Below are 19915 nucleotides of genomic sequence, written 5' to 3'. Positions count from 1 at the left end.
AAATGGCTACAACAGCCAGGTCTGACCCAGGAACTCCATTTGTGTCTCCCACACGGGTAGCAGAGACCTAAGTACTTGGGACATGCTCCACTGACTTCCCAAGTGTATTAGCAGGAAGCTAGGTAGGAAATGAGTAGCCAGGACTTGAACCAGCACTCTAATATGGGACGCCAGCATCCCAAGTGGTGACTTGGCTTGCTACACCACAAGGCCAGACTCCTATGAATTCTGGTTATAGTAATTTGGAGTAAGGATAGAGTAGAATAATTTAGTGGATACTATCATCGTCATGATTTGTCCAATTAGTTAAAATAAAATCCAAAAGCAAATTCTGCTGAGTTTTGTGGGGTTTTGTTTTGTGAGGTCTGGTGAGGGCCACTGTGTGAATACCACTACTGGGGAGCTTGCTAGGCTGAGGCTGCAGTTGGATGTGTTTACCGCTACAGATTCCCTTATCAGAGCTGGGAACCTTTTCCTGCCAATGATCATTTGCACATTTATAACATCATTCTTGGGGCCATACCAAACTATTAACTTAAAACGCCGGTTTTCGATTTATTGAATGGCTTTTTTTAAAACAAAGATTTATTTATTTATTTTGAAAGTCAGAGTTACAGAGAGAAGGAGACAGAGAGAAAGATATCTTTTATCGGCTGTTTCATTTTCCAGATGGCTACAATGGCCAACACTGGGCCAGGCTGAAGCCAGGAGCCAGGAGCTTCATCTGGGTCTCCCATATTGGCGGCAGAGAACCAAGCACTTGGGTTGTCTTCTGCTGCTGTCCCAGGCCATTAGCAGGGAGCTGGATCAGAGTGGAGCAGCACCACTAGCCACTCACATGGAATGCCAGTATCAAAGGCGGCGGCTTTACCCGCTAAGCCAAACCATTGGCCCCCAGGTTTATTGAATTTCAAGTCCCAGCTACAGTTGCCTTGGCAGAGCCAAAATGATTTTGTAGGCCTTACGTGGCTCACAGGCAGAAGTTTCCATCCCTGCTACCTTCTTGATTATCACAGGAAGCTTAAGAACACAGCTTCAAGCAAACGAACTGAGGTCAGAATTGCCAGGCAGACTGTGGATGCAACACCTCTGTCCAGCCAGCACTGCAAGTACGCACTGGAGGCTGACAGCTCCAGGGCCCAGACCCGACGCACATAGTTGGCGAGGGGCTTCTGTCCTGTGTTTCTCTGGTGTGACCTTTCAATGGTAGCCCGCTGGGGATACACACAGGACCCCCCCCTACCCCCCCCCCCCCCCCAGTTAGCTCAGGATTGGGAAGGCATTTCTTTTCCTTAAGTATTGTTAAGTGGGAGAGCAAGAGGGCACTGTAACTGTGCACAGCTCAAGGATTTCTCACATCAACCCCTCCTCCAGGGGCAGGGCCATGCCCTCACGGCTCAGTGTCTAGAGCCATCCTTCCCATGCAGGGCTTCTTCAAGTTCTCCCCCTCCTCCTCCTCCCTTCATTGTAGCACTCATATCACCACATCCATGCTTATCTGTTGACAATCCATGTCTCCTGAGCCCTCTGATGGCCGGGACTGCATGTCTCCTGCTCGAATGCCTAGAGTCCGGCACACAGTGGTGCTCCATGTTTGTTTATTGTATGAAGGAACTAACAAACGAACACAAATAGTGCTGAAGGCAAAAGCGACTTTTATATATGCAACATTAAACCTGATGCCCATCATCATGAGAGATTAATAAAGGTTTGCTAACTCAACACAAAGTCCTATCTGGGCCTAGGAGCAAATGTTTCCAAAGGAGCTAGTTTCCCTTTGTTACTCACAAAATTAATCACGTATCAGAGGAGAAAGGGTATATCTAGAGAGAAAATGAAAAATCCAGCAACAACAGGCTGAATCAAAGCAAATCAGAGGCTTTGGCTATTTTAAAAATAGATCAGTGTTCCCAGAAAAAAGAAAGTTTGCATTTATTTTTGACATTACAAGTAGGAATCCATAAAACTAATAAATGCATCAGCAGTTCAAAGACTCCATAAAACATGAAATTTCATTCTTTCAATACACATTGTCATGCACGCACTTTATGCCAGAAACTACTCAAAGCATTGCGGTTTCAATGGTGAACAAGACGGGTAAGACATCTGCCCCGTGAAGCTTGCATTCTACCAGAGGGGCTGAGAATAAAGACAGAAATGAAATATGACAACTCAGATGGCAGCATTTTGGAAAACACAAGAGAGGAAGTGGGAAAATAACTAGGATGTGACAATTGCACATCATGCCTCTAACTGTGTATATATTATATTAACAATTAAGAGGTGATTTTACATCCATCAAGTAAAACACACTTCCAAAGTGTGTTTTAAAGATTATTTATTGGGGCCGGTGCTGTGGCGCAGCAGGTTAACGCCCTGGCCTGTAGTGCTGGCATCCCATATGGGCGCCAGTTTGAGACCTGTCTGCTCCACTTCCGATCCAGCTTTCTGCTGTGGCCTGGGAAAGCAGTAGAAGACGGCCCAAATCCTTGGGCCCCTGCACCCACGTGGGAGACCCGGAAGAAGCTCCTGGCTTCTGGCTTTGGATTGGCACAGCTCCGGCCGGTGTAGCCAGTTGGGGAGTGAACCAATGGTTAGAAGACCCCTCTCTCTCTCTCTCTCTGCTTCTCCTCTCTCTGTGTAACACTGACTTTCAAATAAATAAATAAATTTTTTCAAAAAATTATTTATTTATTTGAAAGTCAGAGTTACACAGAGAGAAGGAAACACAAAGATCTTCACTCCCTAGAAGGCTGCAATGGCCAGAGCTGAGCCAAGCCAAGCCGAAGTTAAGGAGCTTCATCCAGGTCTCCCATGTGGGCAGCAAGGGACCAAGCACTGGGACCACTTTCCACTGCTTTTCCAAGACCATTAGCAGTGAGCTGAATCTGAAGTGGAGCAGCTGGAACATGTATCAGCGCCCATATGGAATGCTGGCTTTACCCACTCTACAATACCGGCCCCCAAAAGTGCATTTTAGATACTTCCCCATTTTTCAGACAAAATGAGAAGCACCATAAAACTTATTGACAAACACATGTTAATGAATGGCAGAGTGATCTCTTTCCACTTCTAGCGCAGACAGATTTTCCCACCAGGCCAAATTCTACCCAATGTGTCCAAAATTCCTCAAGACAACCACCCAGAATTCTTTGTCCAAGTGGCAACAAGGTGTGCTGCATAGCACATCGGGACGTGCTCTTACAGAGAAGAGCGGAATACCAGGTCTTGAAGTCTACGTTCTGCAGTAGAGAAAGTGAAAAATAATTGTTTTAAAATGGATGAGGAAGGAGAGGAGGAGGAGGACCCTCCAAGTTACAGTGCCCTCTCGCTTTCCCACTTAACAATACTTGAGAAGGAGGAAGAGGAAGAAGAAAAAGAAAAAAGCAGGCGAGATTTGTAGGAAGAGGAATATAAAGTCAAATCAGCCCTGGGGAATTCCAAGAAACAGGAGGGCGCAGCTAAGTCAACAGGAAATGACAGAGTGGTAACAGAAAGGTGAGAAATGGGTACCTACGGTGGCCCAACTGTGTTCTCAAGTGCTAAACTGAGGTCTCTTCACTGTGCAAAGATGTCATCCTTGACTTTAGAAAACACAATTAACACACAGTGGGAAAAGGTGTTAGAAGAGGAGTTGAAAATTGTCTTGGAGAAAAAGTCATTTTACTTAGGTGATATGTAAAGCATCAAGCCTTCAACTATTTGCAATACCTCAAGTTTCCACTGAGGCAATGATAATTCTATTGTGAGACTATAATGTGCTTAGCAACGGCATTTTTAATTGACAGTTGAAAATGACGTTAAACCTGTTTATATGATTACCAACTATAAATGTAATTACAGCCTTCAAATACAAGCTACACCTACAGTACACACAGTACTTCACAGGTCCTTAAGAGCAGGTCTTGAGTGGGAAGCCAGTAGTCAGCACTTTGACCAAGGTCATTTTGCTTGATAGCTCATGCTTCGTTTCTGCTGTACAGCTCAAGTTAATGACTTCTAGACGAGTGGAATGTATTTTAATAATGCGATATAAGAACTTTTAAAGCTTGGGTAGACTAAATTCATTTCTTATGTTATCTGGAAACTTCAGCAGTGCCATCCTTGAACTCTTGTGAGGAATTTTACTGAAGCGACAAAAGCAAAGATAGCAAAGGAAGACAAAGAAAGGGCATCTTTCAGGTAAAGAATTACACTAAGCATTGGCAGCCAGGTTTGTCCTGATCACCTAAAGACAGTGGAGCAGTCCCTCACTTTGGACCCAGGTGTTCTACACCCTGCCAAGGAGAGAAAATGATGGGCTCCAACACAGGGGGACGAGGGGACTCGAGGGAACTGCTGGGTGTGCCAGAATCAGAAACCGCAGTCTGACAAAGAGGACTGGCAGACTGTCCTGTAGGGAGAACTCATTATTTCTGCCACGCATCCTACAGCATCCCGGACACCAGCAACATGAAAATGTCCTGGGAGTGGTCTGTTCCACTAACGCTTATTGAGTTCTCACAAGCACAAAAATACAGGGCAGTCAAACGGGCTGCTTAACTGACTTCAGAGCTTCACCAAAATATTACTTCATATTAAGATAACGTCAACTTTAAAGGTTTGCTTTTATTTACTTGAAGGGTGGAGTTACAGAGGAAGAAAGAGGGAGAGAGGGACAGGGAAGGAGAGAGAGGGAATTTTTCATTCACTGCTGCACTCTCCAAGTGGCCACAACAGCCAGGCTGGTCTAGCCCAAAGCCAGGAGCTTCATCCAGGACTCCCACATGGGTGCTGGGGCCCAAACACTTGGACCATCTTCCATTGCTTTCCCAGGCACATTAGCAGGGAGCTGGATCAAAAGTGGAACATATGGCACTTGAACCAATGCTCACATGGGATGCTGGCATTGCAAGTGCCCCTTTTTTATTTTAATTTTTTTAAAGATGTATTTTATTACTTGAAAGGCAGAGTTAGAGAGGGAGAGAGGGGATGCTAACTTTAAATATCAGCTAAAACTTAATGTTCAGTTATTTCACAAGAACATGGACATATGTCTCTAAGATCTTCCTCTTCCCCTGAAGTCAATAAAGCTTTCATCTTTGGGCTCTGTCGCACCAGGACAAGGCTAAGAGCATGTGACAGAATGCAAAAGAAAAATGTCTAAAGCTCACTTGATATAAAATTGCACAAAGAAGAAGAAATGGGACACAAAACACTATTCTTACTTTCTGTAAAAATGATTTTCAAGCTTCTATCAATAGTTAAAAGCAGGAGCTATCTAAGTACCCAAATGACTGTGTGCACCGAGGGAAAATGAACTGTAAATTCAGACTTTTCTCAGCAGTAGCACTCTGCCTGTTTTCACTGTAATTACTACACATTGACCTGCGCAATACTCTGTCATTGTGCAATCTAAAGGGATGGGCACTGAGTCCTCTTGCCTTTCTTTCCCTCCTACTGTACAATTTATTAGCACCCCAACCACAGAATGAATTTAAAGAAATACAAATTCACAGGAAGTGCCTCCTTATGAGAACACCTGCAGCAGGTCAGAGTTGGAGAAGAAGCGATTAGCAGGTGAAAAGCACGTGTGGGGTGAAGTCTGACTCCTGCCGTCTGGCTTACGTAGTGACAAGCTGGCCCTGGAAGCATGCGGCATTTTCATCTGGAACTTGGTTCTCTAAGAGGCAATGGGTGTACTGCTCCTACACAGATGTGCAACAGCTATTTTTCACTCTGGCATATCCTGCCAAGAGGAACATTATATAAACAATGAAAGCAAAATTTTTCCCAAGAGTTTTTTTCAGATGGACTTGGCTCCCATGGCACAAGACACAGGCTTGATGATGTGAGGGTAGTTTTTATCCACTGACCAGTCCTGAAATGCCACACCAGGTTCTTGAGAATCTTTGGGAAAGGCTGATCCATCCAGCTATGGGGTCCCAACACGGGTCATGGGTTCTGGAACCTTCATTCGTAGTTTATCAGCAATAATTCCTATCTACTGAAATCCAATTTATGAAATCCAACCTCCAGTCCCCAAGAAAAAACAGTGCTGTAGCTAGTGGTAGAAATTCCTTTTTTATTCACTTAATTATAAATCTACTTTGAAGTCCAGTGGAAAATGTGGTACTCGTTAGGAGCTCCGCTTCCCAAGGATAACTTGCTTCAGGAAACAAACAAGGTTGAGTTTTCACCCTATCCCCAAATCCTGGGCTTTTCAGGATAAGATGAGACTGAGTTACCATATAAAAAACCACCTGCTACCTAATACAGAGAAACAGATACAAGAGATAAATGCTAGGATTTGGAAGAAGAAACTGTCAGGAGGTCCAAGGAAAGAAGGAGACAAGAAAGAAGTGGCCTTGCACTAGTTTGTAGATGGTGGTGACACAAAATACAATTCAGAGCACAAATCCCAGGGTGCAGCTGACCCTCACAATAGCAAAGTGAAGAGTGTGAACTGGAAGAGCCAGGACATTAGCCTTCTCCTTCTGTTTCTTCAACCCGGCCAGCTTGGGAAGAGTGCTGCCCATTGTCAGTGAACTTAGTGAGACCTCCTAGTCAACACACAGAACTTTAACAAGTTTTACTCTGGCAGAGTGGGAGCAGGGTATGGCTAAAACCATCGAAAACAAAATAAACTGAATTGTATGCCTATAAATAATTTTCTACTTTATCTCTACTCAATGGCATCCCAAATTGTATTGCATCTCAAAATGACACTCTAAAATAAGATTCTGCCATCAAGATACACTGACATTGCTCACCCCGCAGGTGGGAACATGCCTTCAAGCCCATTTCCTACCTAAACACATTTGCCCGCTCGCTTATAAGCAATCCTGTCCTCAGGATATTTCTGCAATGTTGTTTATCCAGAGGCTGGGACTCCAGGAAGCCCTCACTCATCTTCTTGGTTACCTTCCTACTAACACACCAGGTGAATAAAACAGGAGGATAGGGCTGGGAAGAAACAGGACAAAGTACCAAGTAATAGACAACTTTTTTTTTTTTTTTAATACAAAAAGAATCACACTGAGCAGTCCATGCTTAAACTAATGAAGAATTTAATCTGGGACTGGCACCACGGTGCAGGTTAATCCTCTGCCTTTGGTGCTGGTAGCTCATATGGGTGCCGGTTCTAGTCCTGGCTGCCCATCTTCCAATCCAGCTCTCTGCTATGGCATGGGAGGGCAGTAGAGGATGGCCCAAGTCCTTGGGCCCCTGTACCCACATGGGAGACCCGGAGAAAGCTCCTGGCTCTTAGCTTCAGATTGGCGCAGCTCCAGCCATTACAGCCATTTGGGAAGTGAACCAATGGAAGGAAGACCTTTCTCTCTGTCTTTCCCTTTCACTGTCTGTAACTCCGCCTCTCAACTAAAATAAATAAAATCTTTTAAAAAAAGAATTTAATTTTTTCCTTTAAACAGATTCATTAAGTATAAAGCAATAAGGTGATTTGATTTTTTTCATAAGGATTAACAAAATAAATTTTCTAGGGCAAAATCAATTACATGTTTTTAGGAACACTGACATTTTCCTTGTCTCCCATAAGAAAAAAAATTGTGTTTTCTATGGCAAAATTATAAAAATTCAAATAAGCAAAATGAAAATAAAAAAGCAATTGAAGTCACAACCCAGAAATAAGAGAATTATAATTATGGCCAAATTAAAATATATATACCTTTCTAGACCTCTTTTTGTGTACTACACACTATTTTAAGTTTTTTAAAAAAATGAGGTCATGCATACATGCCATATGGTAGCCTGTTTTTCCAGTCAATCATGGTTACTTTACTATTAATATCTTTTGAATTTTGAATGAGACATAAACTAGTTTCAATCTTCTTAAAAACATACCTGGAATTTTTCACCTTTGTGCATCTGAGTTGATCTAAATTCTGGAGAATCTATAAAGGCACAGGGGTAAATGTTATGCAGAAAATGTCCTCGATAGGAGACCTTCATTCTGACAACAAAAATCAATGTTAGTAAACACATCACATGTTACAATTCCTCAACATCATTGTAATCTGACAGGACTATACTTTCTACAGTACTGAAGTTTCAAAAATTCCACAGAGGATGGGCATAATTAAAAGTACTTCCTGAGGCACAAGCATTTAATTAAAAAAATAATGTAAGAACAAGAAAACCCAGCATTCAGTACTGAACCAGACATGAGCCTTCTGATGGCTGTCATCTCTCTTACAAACGGAACAACCAAGCAATCTGCTATTCAAACTGAGAGACTTTTGAGAAAGAAGGGGGAGCTATTAATAGCTTTGCTAGCACTACATACACTGGCTCTCTCCCTAGAGGTCTGATATTCCTAGAAATTATATTTTTGATACTCAAAAAATAAACAAATTGCCTCTGAAGCATGCATAAGCATGGGCTTGAATGTCTGATTTAAACCTACTTCAAATTTTTCTCATTAACTTTAAATAAAAGATCAAAATTAGTCAAAGTATTTACAATGGAAAATTATGGTATCAACAGGATTCAGAGCAGTGAATGCTTCTATGTAGCAGGTTGTTCTATTGCACTCTACAGAAAAGTTGTAAAGTGAAACTTCACCACCACCACAATCTGTGACTGCTTCTTCCATGGGTTGGCAACATTTCCTTCCATTGGTTCTTTCCCCGAGGCCACAACACAATTCAAGGCAAACTAGGCCTTTCTGTTTCCACAGAGTACTTACTTTCCCTTCAGGAGAATACTCAGACGGTCATCAACTGAGGTTTTATCCTCTGCAGCATAAGTTTGGCCCTTTTTCAGGGTCTGGATCATGCAAAACTGTCCGGTCAACCTTCTGAACAAGTCTGGAGGCACCCGCAGTGGTTCAAACAATCGCCGGTAGATGCCACTGAGCTCCTTTTCGATCTTTACCTGAAAGGCAGCAATGACTTCATGCAGCAGCCTCCAAACCTTGCCTCCCGTGGATAAATACAGTTTTGAGAACAAACATAAACCTGTGATATGTATCATCGCCCTCCTGTGGTTAGGTTAATGGAATCTTCCAGCAAGAGTAAGTGGTGATCTAAGTTTATATTTTAGATGCTAAAAGGGCACCTTTGTAGTTAAACTGAATTCTTGAGAGCATAAGGGGAAGATGTGCACTACTGATCACATCTCTTCCTATGGGCTATAAAGCAACTGTCAAGGTTTTGAATGTTGTCACAGCATTCACCCTCCCAATCTTAGCACCTTCTATAAGTGACATAAAACCTTTTGTTCCACAGAAAGAAATTACATTAAATATTATGGAAAAAACTCACACAAACAACATAGGACTCAATGTGGAATAAAATCTACAAAAAAAAATCAGTATGTAAAGCATTTTATCTTCATGTAATTCTAATGTACCAATATAAGAAGACACACATCCACAGCTGTGATCACTACTTCTTACTTATGTGTTCTCAAGCAAAGTGGAAGAACGGAAGAGGGTGTGAAAGCGTCTCAGTGTAGCAGTTTCATGCTAAGCTGAAATAAACTCTGAGGCATGGAGAAGCCACTGGTAAATAAGACTGGCTAGTGGAAGAAAAAAAAAGCAAAATAGCTTCATCGTCTCTGTTGTCAGATTCTCCAAGGCCCAGATCACACCCCGGAGGCTCCAGGCCCAGCAGTCGTTTCTGGAAGCTACACTAACTGGGTAGATGGAAACCTACACTGCACTGTGAACAAACTCTGTCCCAGTGAAATCCCTGGCAGATGCCTGCATAAGCTTGTGGTCCTGGATCATGAGAGCTGCTCCAACCTGACGTCACTCTAGTGTTTGTGATGCTCCTGCTTGTCCTGTTGTTTCATTCTGATGGAGACATCATTTATATTTTCCCAAAGCAGGTTGATGGTCCCAGGAAAAGCACAGACCCTAAATGCTTTCTCTAATGTCATAGTACGATCACATCAGTAACTTCTGAACCTTGTATTTTAGGGTTCCAGCAAGTTCCGATATTCAGGAACTGTGATCCTCATCATTCCTCTCACCTATGTCCCCCACTCCAGAGCTCTGGTAACAAGTGTGTAGAGCCATTCCTTCACAAACACTTCCTGCTTCTAGCCGGTGTACCAGCCATCGTGGCACAGTCATGAACAAATGATCTGACGACCCACTGGCACATATAAATAATCTGCTCACTCCGCAACTCTCAGCTCAAGCCCAATTTCTCACGAAGCCCTCTTGATTCTTCTCGGAAAACATTCATTCATCAAATGTTTCTGTGAGCCCCTAGTGTGTGCCAGTCATGGCTGATAGGAACAAGGGCATGCAGGAGTAAGTGTTAAAGGGACTAAAGGTGTTAGACATTCATTCTTGAGTCTGGACAAAGTAATTTTAAAAAACTTCCAACTTTAAAATCACTTATTTATTCATTGGAATAGTTACCGGTCTCTTCTTGTACAAAAGATATGAAAGATGTAAAACGTTCACACCCAAAAATACCGAGTTCCAGATCATTATATCCAAGGCACAGCGGTAGAGTGTGGCCCACACGATATAAAGGGCACAACCTGTTGAATGACAGAGTTAATGTGTTAGATGTCTGGAAGAGCTTCAGCAGGGAGCTTCGTATATTCTTTATCTGTAGTATTCTAATCACATTTTAGCAATAACTCATATCAAATTGAGTTTTTTTTTGTCTGAGTATTAGAAAAACACATGCATGGTAGCAGGAAATTTGTAAAGTATAGAAAATAATTTTCAAAGGGGGAAAAATCCATTAATTCTACCACTGAAAGAAAATCACTATTGTTATTTAATGCTCTTTTACAGTTTTCATACAAGGTTTACTTGATGGCAAAAGATTTTGTATCTATAATCAAAAGCCCAACTTTTTTATTTATTGCAATGGTTTTCCCATTTTATTAAAACTCTCTGTAAAGATAGTTTTTAATTACTGTAAGTGATCAAACTGTAGTTTATTTAACCATCTCCCTAGTGCTGGACAGATGAGTTTTTTGGTTACAATTTTTGCTAATTAGCCAAAAAATCTTGTATATAAAAAATCTTTCTGTTTTTGTTTATTTGCACTGGATTACTGCAAGTGAATCAAAGAATGAACTTTACAGCTTTTAATGACACTAAAGAATTGTTTTCCAAAAAATCTGTGCAAATTTGCAGTCCTATTAACTGAGAATGCTAGTATCAAGTTGTCAACATCGTAAAACAGAAAAAATTTCATTTGATAGTGAGGAATTCTGTATTTTATTCTGCATTTCCAGCATTGTTGGTGGGCCTAAATATTTTATCAAAATTTTTTTAGCTATCTACATTTTCACTTGATGACTTTTCATTTACCTATGGGAATCATCCTGTTTCTCCTTACCAATTCTCTTACCTTATAAAAAAATCTCTAGTTGTTTTTGTGTCAATTTGATGGTGTGAGAATTAACATATTTTTAATTTAAAATAAAATTATCACTAAGGTACAAATACATCAACATACATACACATGTACAAAAAATCAACCTCCTATATAAAAAGTTATTCATTTGCAAATTTTAAATTTTATTATTTATTTGAGAGGCAGAGAGAGAGAAGACAGAGAGCTTCCATCCACTGGCTCACTACACCAAATGCTCGTAATGGCCAGTTCTGGGCCAGGCTGAAACTGAGAGCTGGAAACTCAGCCCACCTCTCCCATGTGGGTGGTAGGAACTCAATCACTTGAGCATCACCACTCATCTGCAATTTTTTGTTTCATCAGAATGATTTAAAGTATCTGAATAAAGTCCAAAATGATAAAAATTAAAGTGTTTTTAAATAATATTTCACAGCAAATGTTGGAGTGATTTAAAATATTATAACCTAAAGGAGTCAGGATAATAGAAGGACCGAGAGACAGGGGAGAACCGGAATTATAGCCCTGGTTGGGCCATTCTGTCCTTATGTTAATTTTGAGTAGCTTATTCTACTTGTTTAGGCCTCTACTTTCTGCATTTATGGCACAGAGTGTTAGACCAGGTGATCGCTTTTGTATAGTACTCCTCTAAAACTCTGTTCTAAAATTCATGACTGGGCAGACATTGCAGTTAGTGGTTAAGTCACTCTTTGAGATGGCCACAGCCCATTTTGGTCCTGGCTCTGCTCTGTGCTCTCCCAGCTCCCACAGGAGTCAAGAAGGAGACCACCTTCTTCAATCTGAGTCTGACACATTACAGGTGTGCAAAACTGCACCTGAGTAAGTGGACAAACAGGGAAATAATCACATAGAGAATAATTCAGCAAGAATCACTGGCCATAACAGAGATTCAATTGTTTCAATATTTTGATGTAAATCAATTTAACTTGCTTCATTAAGGTTAACTGAAGCCAAAAATAGTATTATCCCTTAACTATTGTATCTGGTAATTATTTTTATTTTCCATTTTGCCTTATTGGCCACAACAAGTATGTGTCCTTTCAAATTATTAGTTAAGACCATAGTACTTACTGCATTCCAGACACTATTCTAAGGCAAATTCTCTCTCTCTCTCTCTCCCTCTCTTTCTCTCCCTCCCTGCCTCTCTCTCTCTCTCTCTCTCTCTCTCTCTCTCTCTCATGTGCATGCCACACACATACACACAACTCATTTAATTATCACAACAACTCTAAGAGGTTATATTATATTATCTGACACATGGAGATAGAACCTTAAATCCCTTGCCCAAATTACACAATAAGGTAAGGAGTGGAATCAGGATTTGAATCATAGTCTGGCTCTAAAGTTCTCACTCTTGCATCTGAATGGATTTTCTGATATACAGAAAATCTGAGCAATATATGAAAACCATAGTTTTATCCAAAGTAAGTAAGCAAGCAATACGGCACGTGAAGGCCTGTGTTCTAAGTCACTGGGCAGACTAACTGAGCAACAGTGACATCTGTTTTGGAAGCTATGGACCTGACCAGGCATACTCTGAAGCCCCAGTACAAAGCCCATCTGCCGCCCGTTCCAGAAGAGTTATGAAAATCTTCAACAGGTCTCTTACCCATAGTCATCATTCCCCTAAGAAGTATCATATGCAGGTGGAGAGTGGTTGGAATAAGCAACCCAATTGCAAAGCAAACATTTGCTACATGAAAAACTAGATGATGTATCTCTCTCCAGTTTTCACAAGTGGTTGTATTGGAAGGCACAGGTATGATACTTTCCAACTCGGGTATAAAACCTGTTGCAGCCGATTCTGCCAATGGGCTGGACTCTGTATAATTCATCATGAAAATTCCTGTTAAAAACAAATCAACAAAAAGAGAGTCATAAAAATGGCAACTATATCTTATCACCGCTATAGGTTTTACACCAAAATTATGTATATACATTAAGTGTTGGTAAACAGACTTCTCTAAGTGCTTACAAATTACATATACTCAGCTCCACATCCCAGCTCTGCACATATTAAATGTATTTATTTCTTTATCTATTAAATACTTTTTCATTTACCTTATGCTGAAATGAAATTAAATACTAAAAGCATTTAGCATAGTATAACAATTATTCCCTGACATACACATGTGTGTATTTACGTGTGTATGCAGGTGTATGAATATGAAGGTACTTCAAAAAGTTTATGGACATGAAATTAAAATGCATTTGGGGGTCGGCACCATGGCTCACGTGGCTAATCCTCCGCCTGCAGCACCAGAATCCCATATGGGCGTAGGGTTCTAGTTCCGGTTGCTCCTCTTCCAGTCCAGCTCTCTGCTGTGACCGGAAGGGCAGTGGAGGATGGCCCAACTGCTTGGGTCCTGCACCCATGTGGGAGACCAGGAAGAAGCACCTGGCTCCTGGCTTCGGATCGGTGTAGCTCCGGCCGTAGCAGCCATTTGGGGCGGTGAACCAACGGAAGGAAGACCTTTCTGTCCCTCTCTCTCAATGTCTATCTATCAAACAAACAAAAAAAAAAAAAAAAAGAAAGAAAGAAAGAAAGAAAAGAAAAAAATGCATTTGGGTGCAAAAAATTGAAAATCATAAATATTTTTTATAATATGCATTTTCATGAATTTTAAAAGACCACATATATGAATAAATTTCCATTTTTTCACACCAAAATAAACATCTTTTAATTATTTTTTAAAGATTTATTTATTTATTTGAAAGTCAGAGTTACAGAGAGAGAGAGAGAGAGAGAGAGGTCTTCCATCTGATGGTTCACTCCCCAAATGGCTGCAATGGCTGGAGCTGTGCTGATCTGAAGCCAGGAGCCAGGAGCTTCTTCTGGGTCTCCCACGCGGGTGCAGGGGCTCAAGGACTTGGGCCATCTTCTACTGCTTTCCCAGGCCATAGCAGAGAGCTGGATCGGAAGTGAAGCAGCCGAGTCTCGAACCGGTGCCCACATGGGTTGCCTGTGCTTCAGGCCAGGGTGTTAACCCACTGTGCCACAGCACCAGCCTCAACATCTTTTAATTATACTTCCCACAAACTTATTGAGGTTCTACCTACTTGTGTGGAGGAGGCAGAAGGAGGTACTTAGCTAGTCTAAAAGACAATCAGAACAACTAGTTATCAACCAATGTTCATAAACCACAGCAAATTATAGTTAGTATATTCCACCTTAGTTCCACTGGCAATACTGAATGGAAGCACAGGAAAGACAACCAGAAAAAAGACTTTTTTGAATATTTTCAAAGGCAATAATACCCTTATATTTACTATTTGAAAGCTTAGGATATTTATTGAAAGATTTACTTACCTATTTACTTGAATGGCAGAATGACACAGAGAGAGAAAGAGAGAGAGAGAGAGAGAGACAGAGAGAGAATGAACTTCTATCCACTGATTCATGGCCCAAATGCCCACAACAGCTGGGACTGGGCCAGGTTGACCTCACGAGCCTTGAACTCAATCCAGGTCTTTCATGTGAGTGGAAGGAACTCAAGTACTTGAGCTGTTATTAGCAGAAAGCTAGACTGGAAGCAGGTGCAAGATTCAATCCAGGCACTCCCATATAGAATACAGGGGTCCAAAGCACTGGCTTAACCCCTGTATCACATTGCCTGCCCTAGCAAGGGATATTTAAAAGAATCTATTTTTGTAGCATCATTAAATCATTGTATCATTTTGTAGCATCACTAAATCATTGCATTATCATATATATACATACAATATATAATCATATACAGTACCATACCTAGGTATAACATTTAAGCTTTCTTTTATTATTTAGTTTAAATCCCTACTTTTGTCCCATCATCATTTTAGTTGGTAGCATCTAACTACCCTCCACCCTCTGTGAGGCTGGGACAATGTTTACTCATCGATGTACTTCTAGTTTACTTATATGTAGGTGGGGTCATGAATACACATTTGGCTATTTAATATTAAAATCCATAGCAAACACATTTCAAGAATACACATTGACACATGCATGCTTATGTAAAACAACACACAGTGGCACTATTTTCTGCCTATATTACCCATCCTCTGCTTCTGGTCCTTAAAAAGACTTTTTCTAGTATTATTTATACAAATTTGGTACTTGACAAAAGCTCTGCAGGTTTACAGAATATGTGTTTTTCTGTTTCAGGAAAATATTCCAAATGTTGACCCACTTTTGAATTTAATTTAGAAGTAATGCATTTCTTTGAAAATAAGATTAGGCAACTGACCTTACTTTTCTGTTCATTATTTTCAACATACTAACAGTTTTAGGTTGTAGAATAATTGGTACAGAGTGAACATTTTGAAAGGATGTTATCAGACGAATATTAAAGGATTCAATTCCTCTTCAGATCACAAAAAACCTCACAAATTCACACACTGTGAAATGATCAAATCAATTAAATATCTCTACATAATATATAACAGTAACGGTTGATTTAGTTATTGATTTGCTGCAAAAAGGAAAGCAGCATAAAAATCCAACTGCTTTCCAAATGTCTGAATCAACAAGCTTATGGGGATGAGGGGGTCATTATTTTAAAAATTCCATTTATACAAAGTGTGCTTTTGAGGTCAAATCAAAATTATTCCTCTCCTAGTTTCTGTAGGAGACAGAATGGTAACAAATGCCCTCTGTCTCTCCTAAACTAATGTCAGCTACTCTAGCATGCCACCATAATAATCGCCACTCCAGGGGCACTTTGGAACCTGCTTGCGTTCCCATTGTCTTCCGTGTGCTCTTCTAACTACAGGCAGGTCCGAGGTTTACCCAACTGTGTACTCCCAAAGCTCACCCTCAGTAGAGAACACCCCTGAGGCAGGAAGGGAAGTCACAGCACAGGGATAGAAACCCGACAAAACGTGCAGAAATCACCTTTCAGCCTGCTGGATCGCGGAGAGCAAACAAGGAGAGGGCCTCGCCTTCCTGAGCTGAGTCAAGTTCTAATCACAAGCCACCAGGGAGCCACATAAGCCAGGGAAAGTCACTTCTGCTCCTCGGGTCTGTTTTTCCCTTGGAATGGAGGCTCCTGTACTAGACTGTCTTTAAATCTGCCCAAGTTTCCATAGCCTGTCTCTCTATGACACATTTACATAGTAAAGAACCAACACATATCTCACCTCCCATCCAACTGATTACACCCTACTGCCTGCTAATCCACTGTAGTTCAATTTCAGGTTTACAGAAGTGGTTACGGTGGCACTAAAAGTTAGCGACTGCTGATCCAAGGAAAAAAAGATAGGAAAACCACAATCTGCTAACCCAATAACCAGAAAACAGGAATAGCCATTTTTAAAAGGTGGGATCATCTTACAACATATTTTGGCACCACACCTTACTGAATATGTCTAATTGTCAATAAATATTCATCATTTAACCGGTTTAACTAACTTTGATTACCAAAGGGATTTATGCGGCTTACCTACCCTGCTACAGAGAACGAATGTGTCTAAGGAAAGTTAGACTTTGGTAAATTGGTAAACTTTCACATTAATTTTTATAAAATCAAGAGAAACGTTTTCATCAGCTCCTCAAAGCCCAATTCCTTAAATTACCTGGTCTAATAAAGTCCTGTTTGTTATTTTTCAAACAGGTGCTGCTGGGCTAAATAGCTAAATGGTGAAACTCACACCAAACAGTCACCAAACCACAAAAACCAAACTAACACAACCATGAGTAAAAGTCGTGCTCGCAGATTTAATTCAATACGTAATTCTAACTGAATCTTGCACATCTTCCGAACGGCAAACGGCACTAAGATCCTAAGAGTCTTCGCACTCAACGCTACAAAGCAGGCCATTTCTGGGGCTTGTCTGGCAACAACCCGTTTCCTAAGGCTCGGGAGCAAGGGCTCCTGCGGGTGGCGAGGACCTGGGATCCCCCGCCGCCGGAGCTCCCCCGGGGACTCCGCTCACCCTGCTCCTGAAAGCAGGGGGGTCAGCCGCAACCGTTCTCCTTGACCACGCACCGGGAGCGGCGAGCGCTGAGACCCGACCTGTCCAGCGCCGCGCCCGCCTTGAACCCGGGCGCAGAGCCGGGGCGCGCGCACCTCGGTGCGGGACTGGCGGGCACTCCGCGGGGCAGAGTGGGAGCCCAGCGGACGGGAGTGCGGACCTCACCAAGAAGCTCGCCCAGCGCACAGCGCGGGAGCCGGCGCTCGGTGAGAACGAGCACCGAGGGCACTGGCACTGTCCGACCCACCTGAGGGAGGGTCTGCGTCCCCTTAGAGCTTCCAAGGACAGGGCGCCACCGGAGGGCGCGGCCGGCGAGGAGGGGCAGAGCGCGGCGACCAGGCAGGCAGCTGCAGCCCGAGCCGCCAAAGTTGCTCCAGCGGAGCCAGATCCAACTTTCGCTTCCCGATTTAGCCCGGGGAGCACTAGGCTGCGAGGAGCCCGGCGCGCGGCGGGCAGAGCGGGAAGCAGCTGCACCCAGAGCTCCTTACCTGGCTTGTTCCCGGCACGGAGCCCGAGCGGCGCCGGTCAAAGTTTGGGGGTGTCCGCGGCGGGCTACGGGCGCGGCGGCTCGACGGGCTCCCGACGGGCGATCCTCGGGCGGCGGGCGGGTCCGGAGGCTCTGCGGCCGAGGCTGGGTCCCCGCGTCCGCAGCGGCTTTGACTAAAATAGGCATCGCCGTGCCGGCGGCGGCGGCGGCCGGGCTGGGGCCGCACCGCGCACGCGCCCGCCGCCCAGGCGACCCCCCCCCCCCCAACACACACCCGAGGGCGGAGTCCGCGCCCCGCCCCGCTCCTCCGCACGCCCAGGCGGTCAGTTCGAAACGCCCGCTGGTTTCTCGCCTGGGTTCCTCAGCGCTTCGGGAGTCTGCCCTTGTTTGGGCATGAGTGGAGGGCGGACGGCCTCGAGGGGCCGGCGGCGTCGGTCGCGCGCCCCCAAGGCGGTCACTGGAGAAGCGGAATCCCCACAGGGAGACACCGGCAGGGGCCGTGAAAACCGGAGCCCTCCGTCGCCCCTCACACTTGGGCGGCTCGCTGGCTTCTCTCCTCTCGGGCGCTCGTCCGCGACTCTGCCCCGCAGGGAAGGGCACGGAGAGAGCGCGGCTCGGAGCCTGGCGGCAGAGGCCGGAGCCTTGTCCCCCAGGACGCAGGAAGCTGCCGTCGGGGACCCGCCGGGGACCGGTCCTGCTGCTGCCGCCGCCTCGCGGGACCGGAGACTTGATAACGTGCAGCTGCTCCTGCACTCCCCTCTGTAGCAGGCGAAGCGCCACCTGAGTTTGCCACGTAGATTTGGTGGACCGGGACTCTAAATGGGAAAGAAGATAGGCGAGGATGCTCCAGTGGTCACCGTTTTACTGGACAGCTATTTGGGTGTGAGGAATGCAAGGGAAAATAATGAAGAGTTGGCGTGAGGAAGGAAGGTGTAGGACAAAGGAGTTGAGTCTATTATTATTTTAGTTTTATTTGAGAGAGAGCCCATTGGCTGGGTCACTCCTCAGGTGCTACCCCATCCCCCGCGCTGGCTCACTGGTACCCTAAAAGCCTGCAGCCCAGAGCGTAGGTGCCCAGTTTCCACCCAGGTGTTCCACTGTGGGATCGAATTTGCCCTGATTATTACGGAATGAGATTGTTCCTGCTTGCCAAAGGTGACGGAAATAGAAACAAGACTTCCACGGATGGTAGAAAGGTACATCATAAAGTGAGTACCTGCTGGGTCAAGTTTCTCTAGTGACGGTGCGGGGCAGCCTGGTGTTCAAGACCATGGGCTGCGGTGGCACACAGATCCCAGCTCGCTGGATGACGTTGGGGAAGTCGCTGAGCCTTTCTGTGCTTTGTGGCATGAGGAAGGCGATGATGATGACAACCACTGCACCCGTACCGCATAAGGATTGTTTTGTGCAGTAAATGCTATAACATGTGAAGGACTAAGGGTGGAGTTTGGGACAACTTTCTGTGCATGGGAATATGTGTTATATTTACAGATCTCTACCAGGTCTGCCACTTGCTAAGGACTGCCCAAGATTAGCATTCAAGGCCAATTCTTTCTAGATACTCCACTGCCCGTTTTGGTGGCTGTCGTTACATACACTTGAAGGTGCAGGTTTAGTAAAACAAAAGGTCTTCGAAAAGTCCATGGAAAATGTATACTATGAAGAATTATGCATAGATTTCAAAACTGTATGTGCCAAAGTAAACCTACCTTTTAATTTCATTTCCATGGAATTTTTGAAGTTTCTTGCTGTATGAGCACAGAGATTTCACTGCACTGGAAAGTGACATAATTAATGAACACAGGAAGTAATCCAAGTTCTAACCATGAAGGATTAAGTAAATTATGGTATACTCCATCTTGTTTTAAGGGGCCATTAAAGATGATTTATGGAGAGATTGTAGACATGGTAATACTATCTATTGATTTCAGTATATAGGATAAAGGGCAGCCGACTGTGGCTCAAAGGCCTATTTTTATACAGCCTGAGAGCTTTTACATGGTTTAATCATTGAAAAATGTCAGAATAATATTTCACAATATGTGAAAATTATATGGAATTAGAATGCAGTGTTTTATAAAGTTTTATTGGAACCCAGCCTAGTCATACACACAGCAGTGAGTAGTTG

General features: G+C 43.3%; 1 protein-coding gene across 2 annotated transcripts in view; it reads right to left on the bottom strand.

Annotated features, from left to right (window-relative positions):
* POPDC1 (popeye domain cAMP effector 1) overlaps positions 1 to 18035 on the bottom strand; it is a 37322-nt gene extending 19287 nt beyond the window's left edge. Inside the window, exons 1-5 of one of the 2 annotated variants that reach the window (XM_002714830.5) lie at positions 17789 to 18035; positions 12958 to 13194; positions 10373 to 10497; positions 8687 to 8874; positions 7843 to 7951 (exon numbers count right to left, since the gene is read on the bottom strand). In XM_002714830.5, coding sequence (XP_002714876.1) covers positions 7843 to 7951; positions 8687 to 8874; positions 10373 to 10497; positions 12958 to 13186 — 651 coding nt within the window. In that variant the 5' untranslated portion in view covers positions 13187 to 13194; positions 17789 to 18035. Of the gene's footprint in view, positions 1 to 7842; positions 7952 to 8686; positions 8875 to 10372; positions 10498 to 12957; positions 13195 to 17547; positions 17710 to 17788 lie in introns of those variants that run through there. The other variant, XM_008263326.4, reaches the window with a different exon arrangement.
* Positions 18036 to 19915: the final 1880 nt, after the last annotated feature.

The sequence above is a fragment of the Oryctolagus cuniculus genome, chromosome 5 (genome assembly GCF_964237555.1).
Source record: "Oryctolagus cuniculus chromosome 5, mOryCun1.1, whole genome shotgun sequence".
In the NCBI taxonomy this organism is placed as follows: domain Eukaryota; kingdom Metazoa; phylum Chordata; class Mammalia; order Lagomorpha; family Leporidae; genus Oryctolagus; species Oryctolagus cuniculus.
The sequence above is the reverse complement of the archived record's forward strand: the minus strand, read 5'-3'. Positions and strand labels throughout refer to the sequence as shown.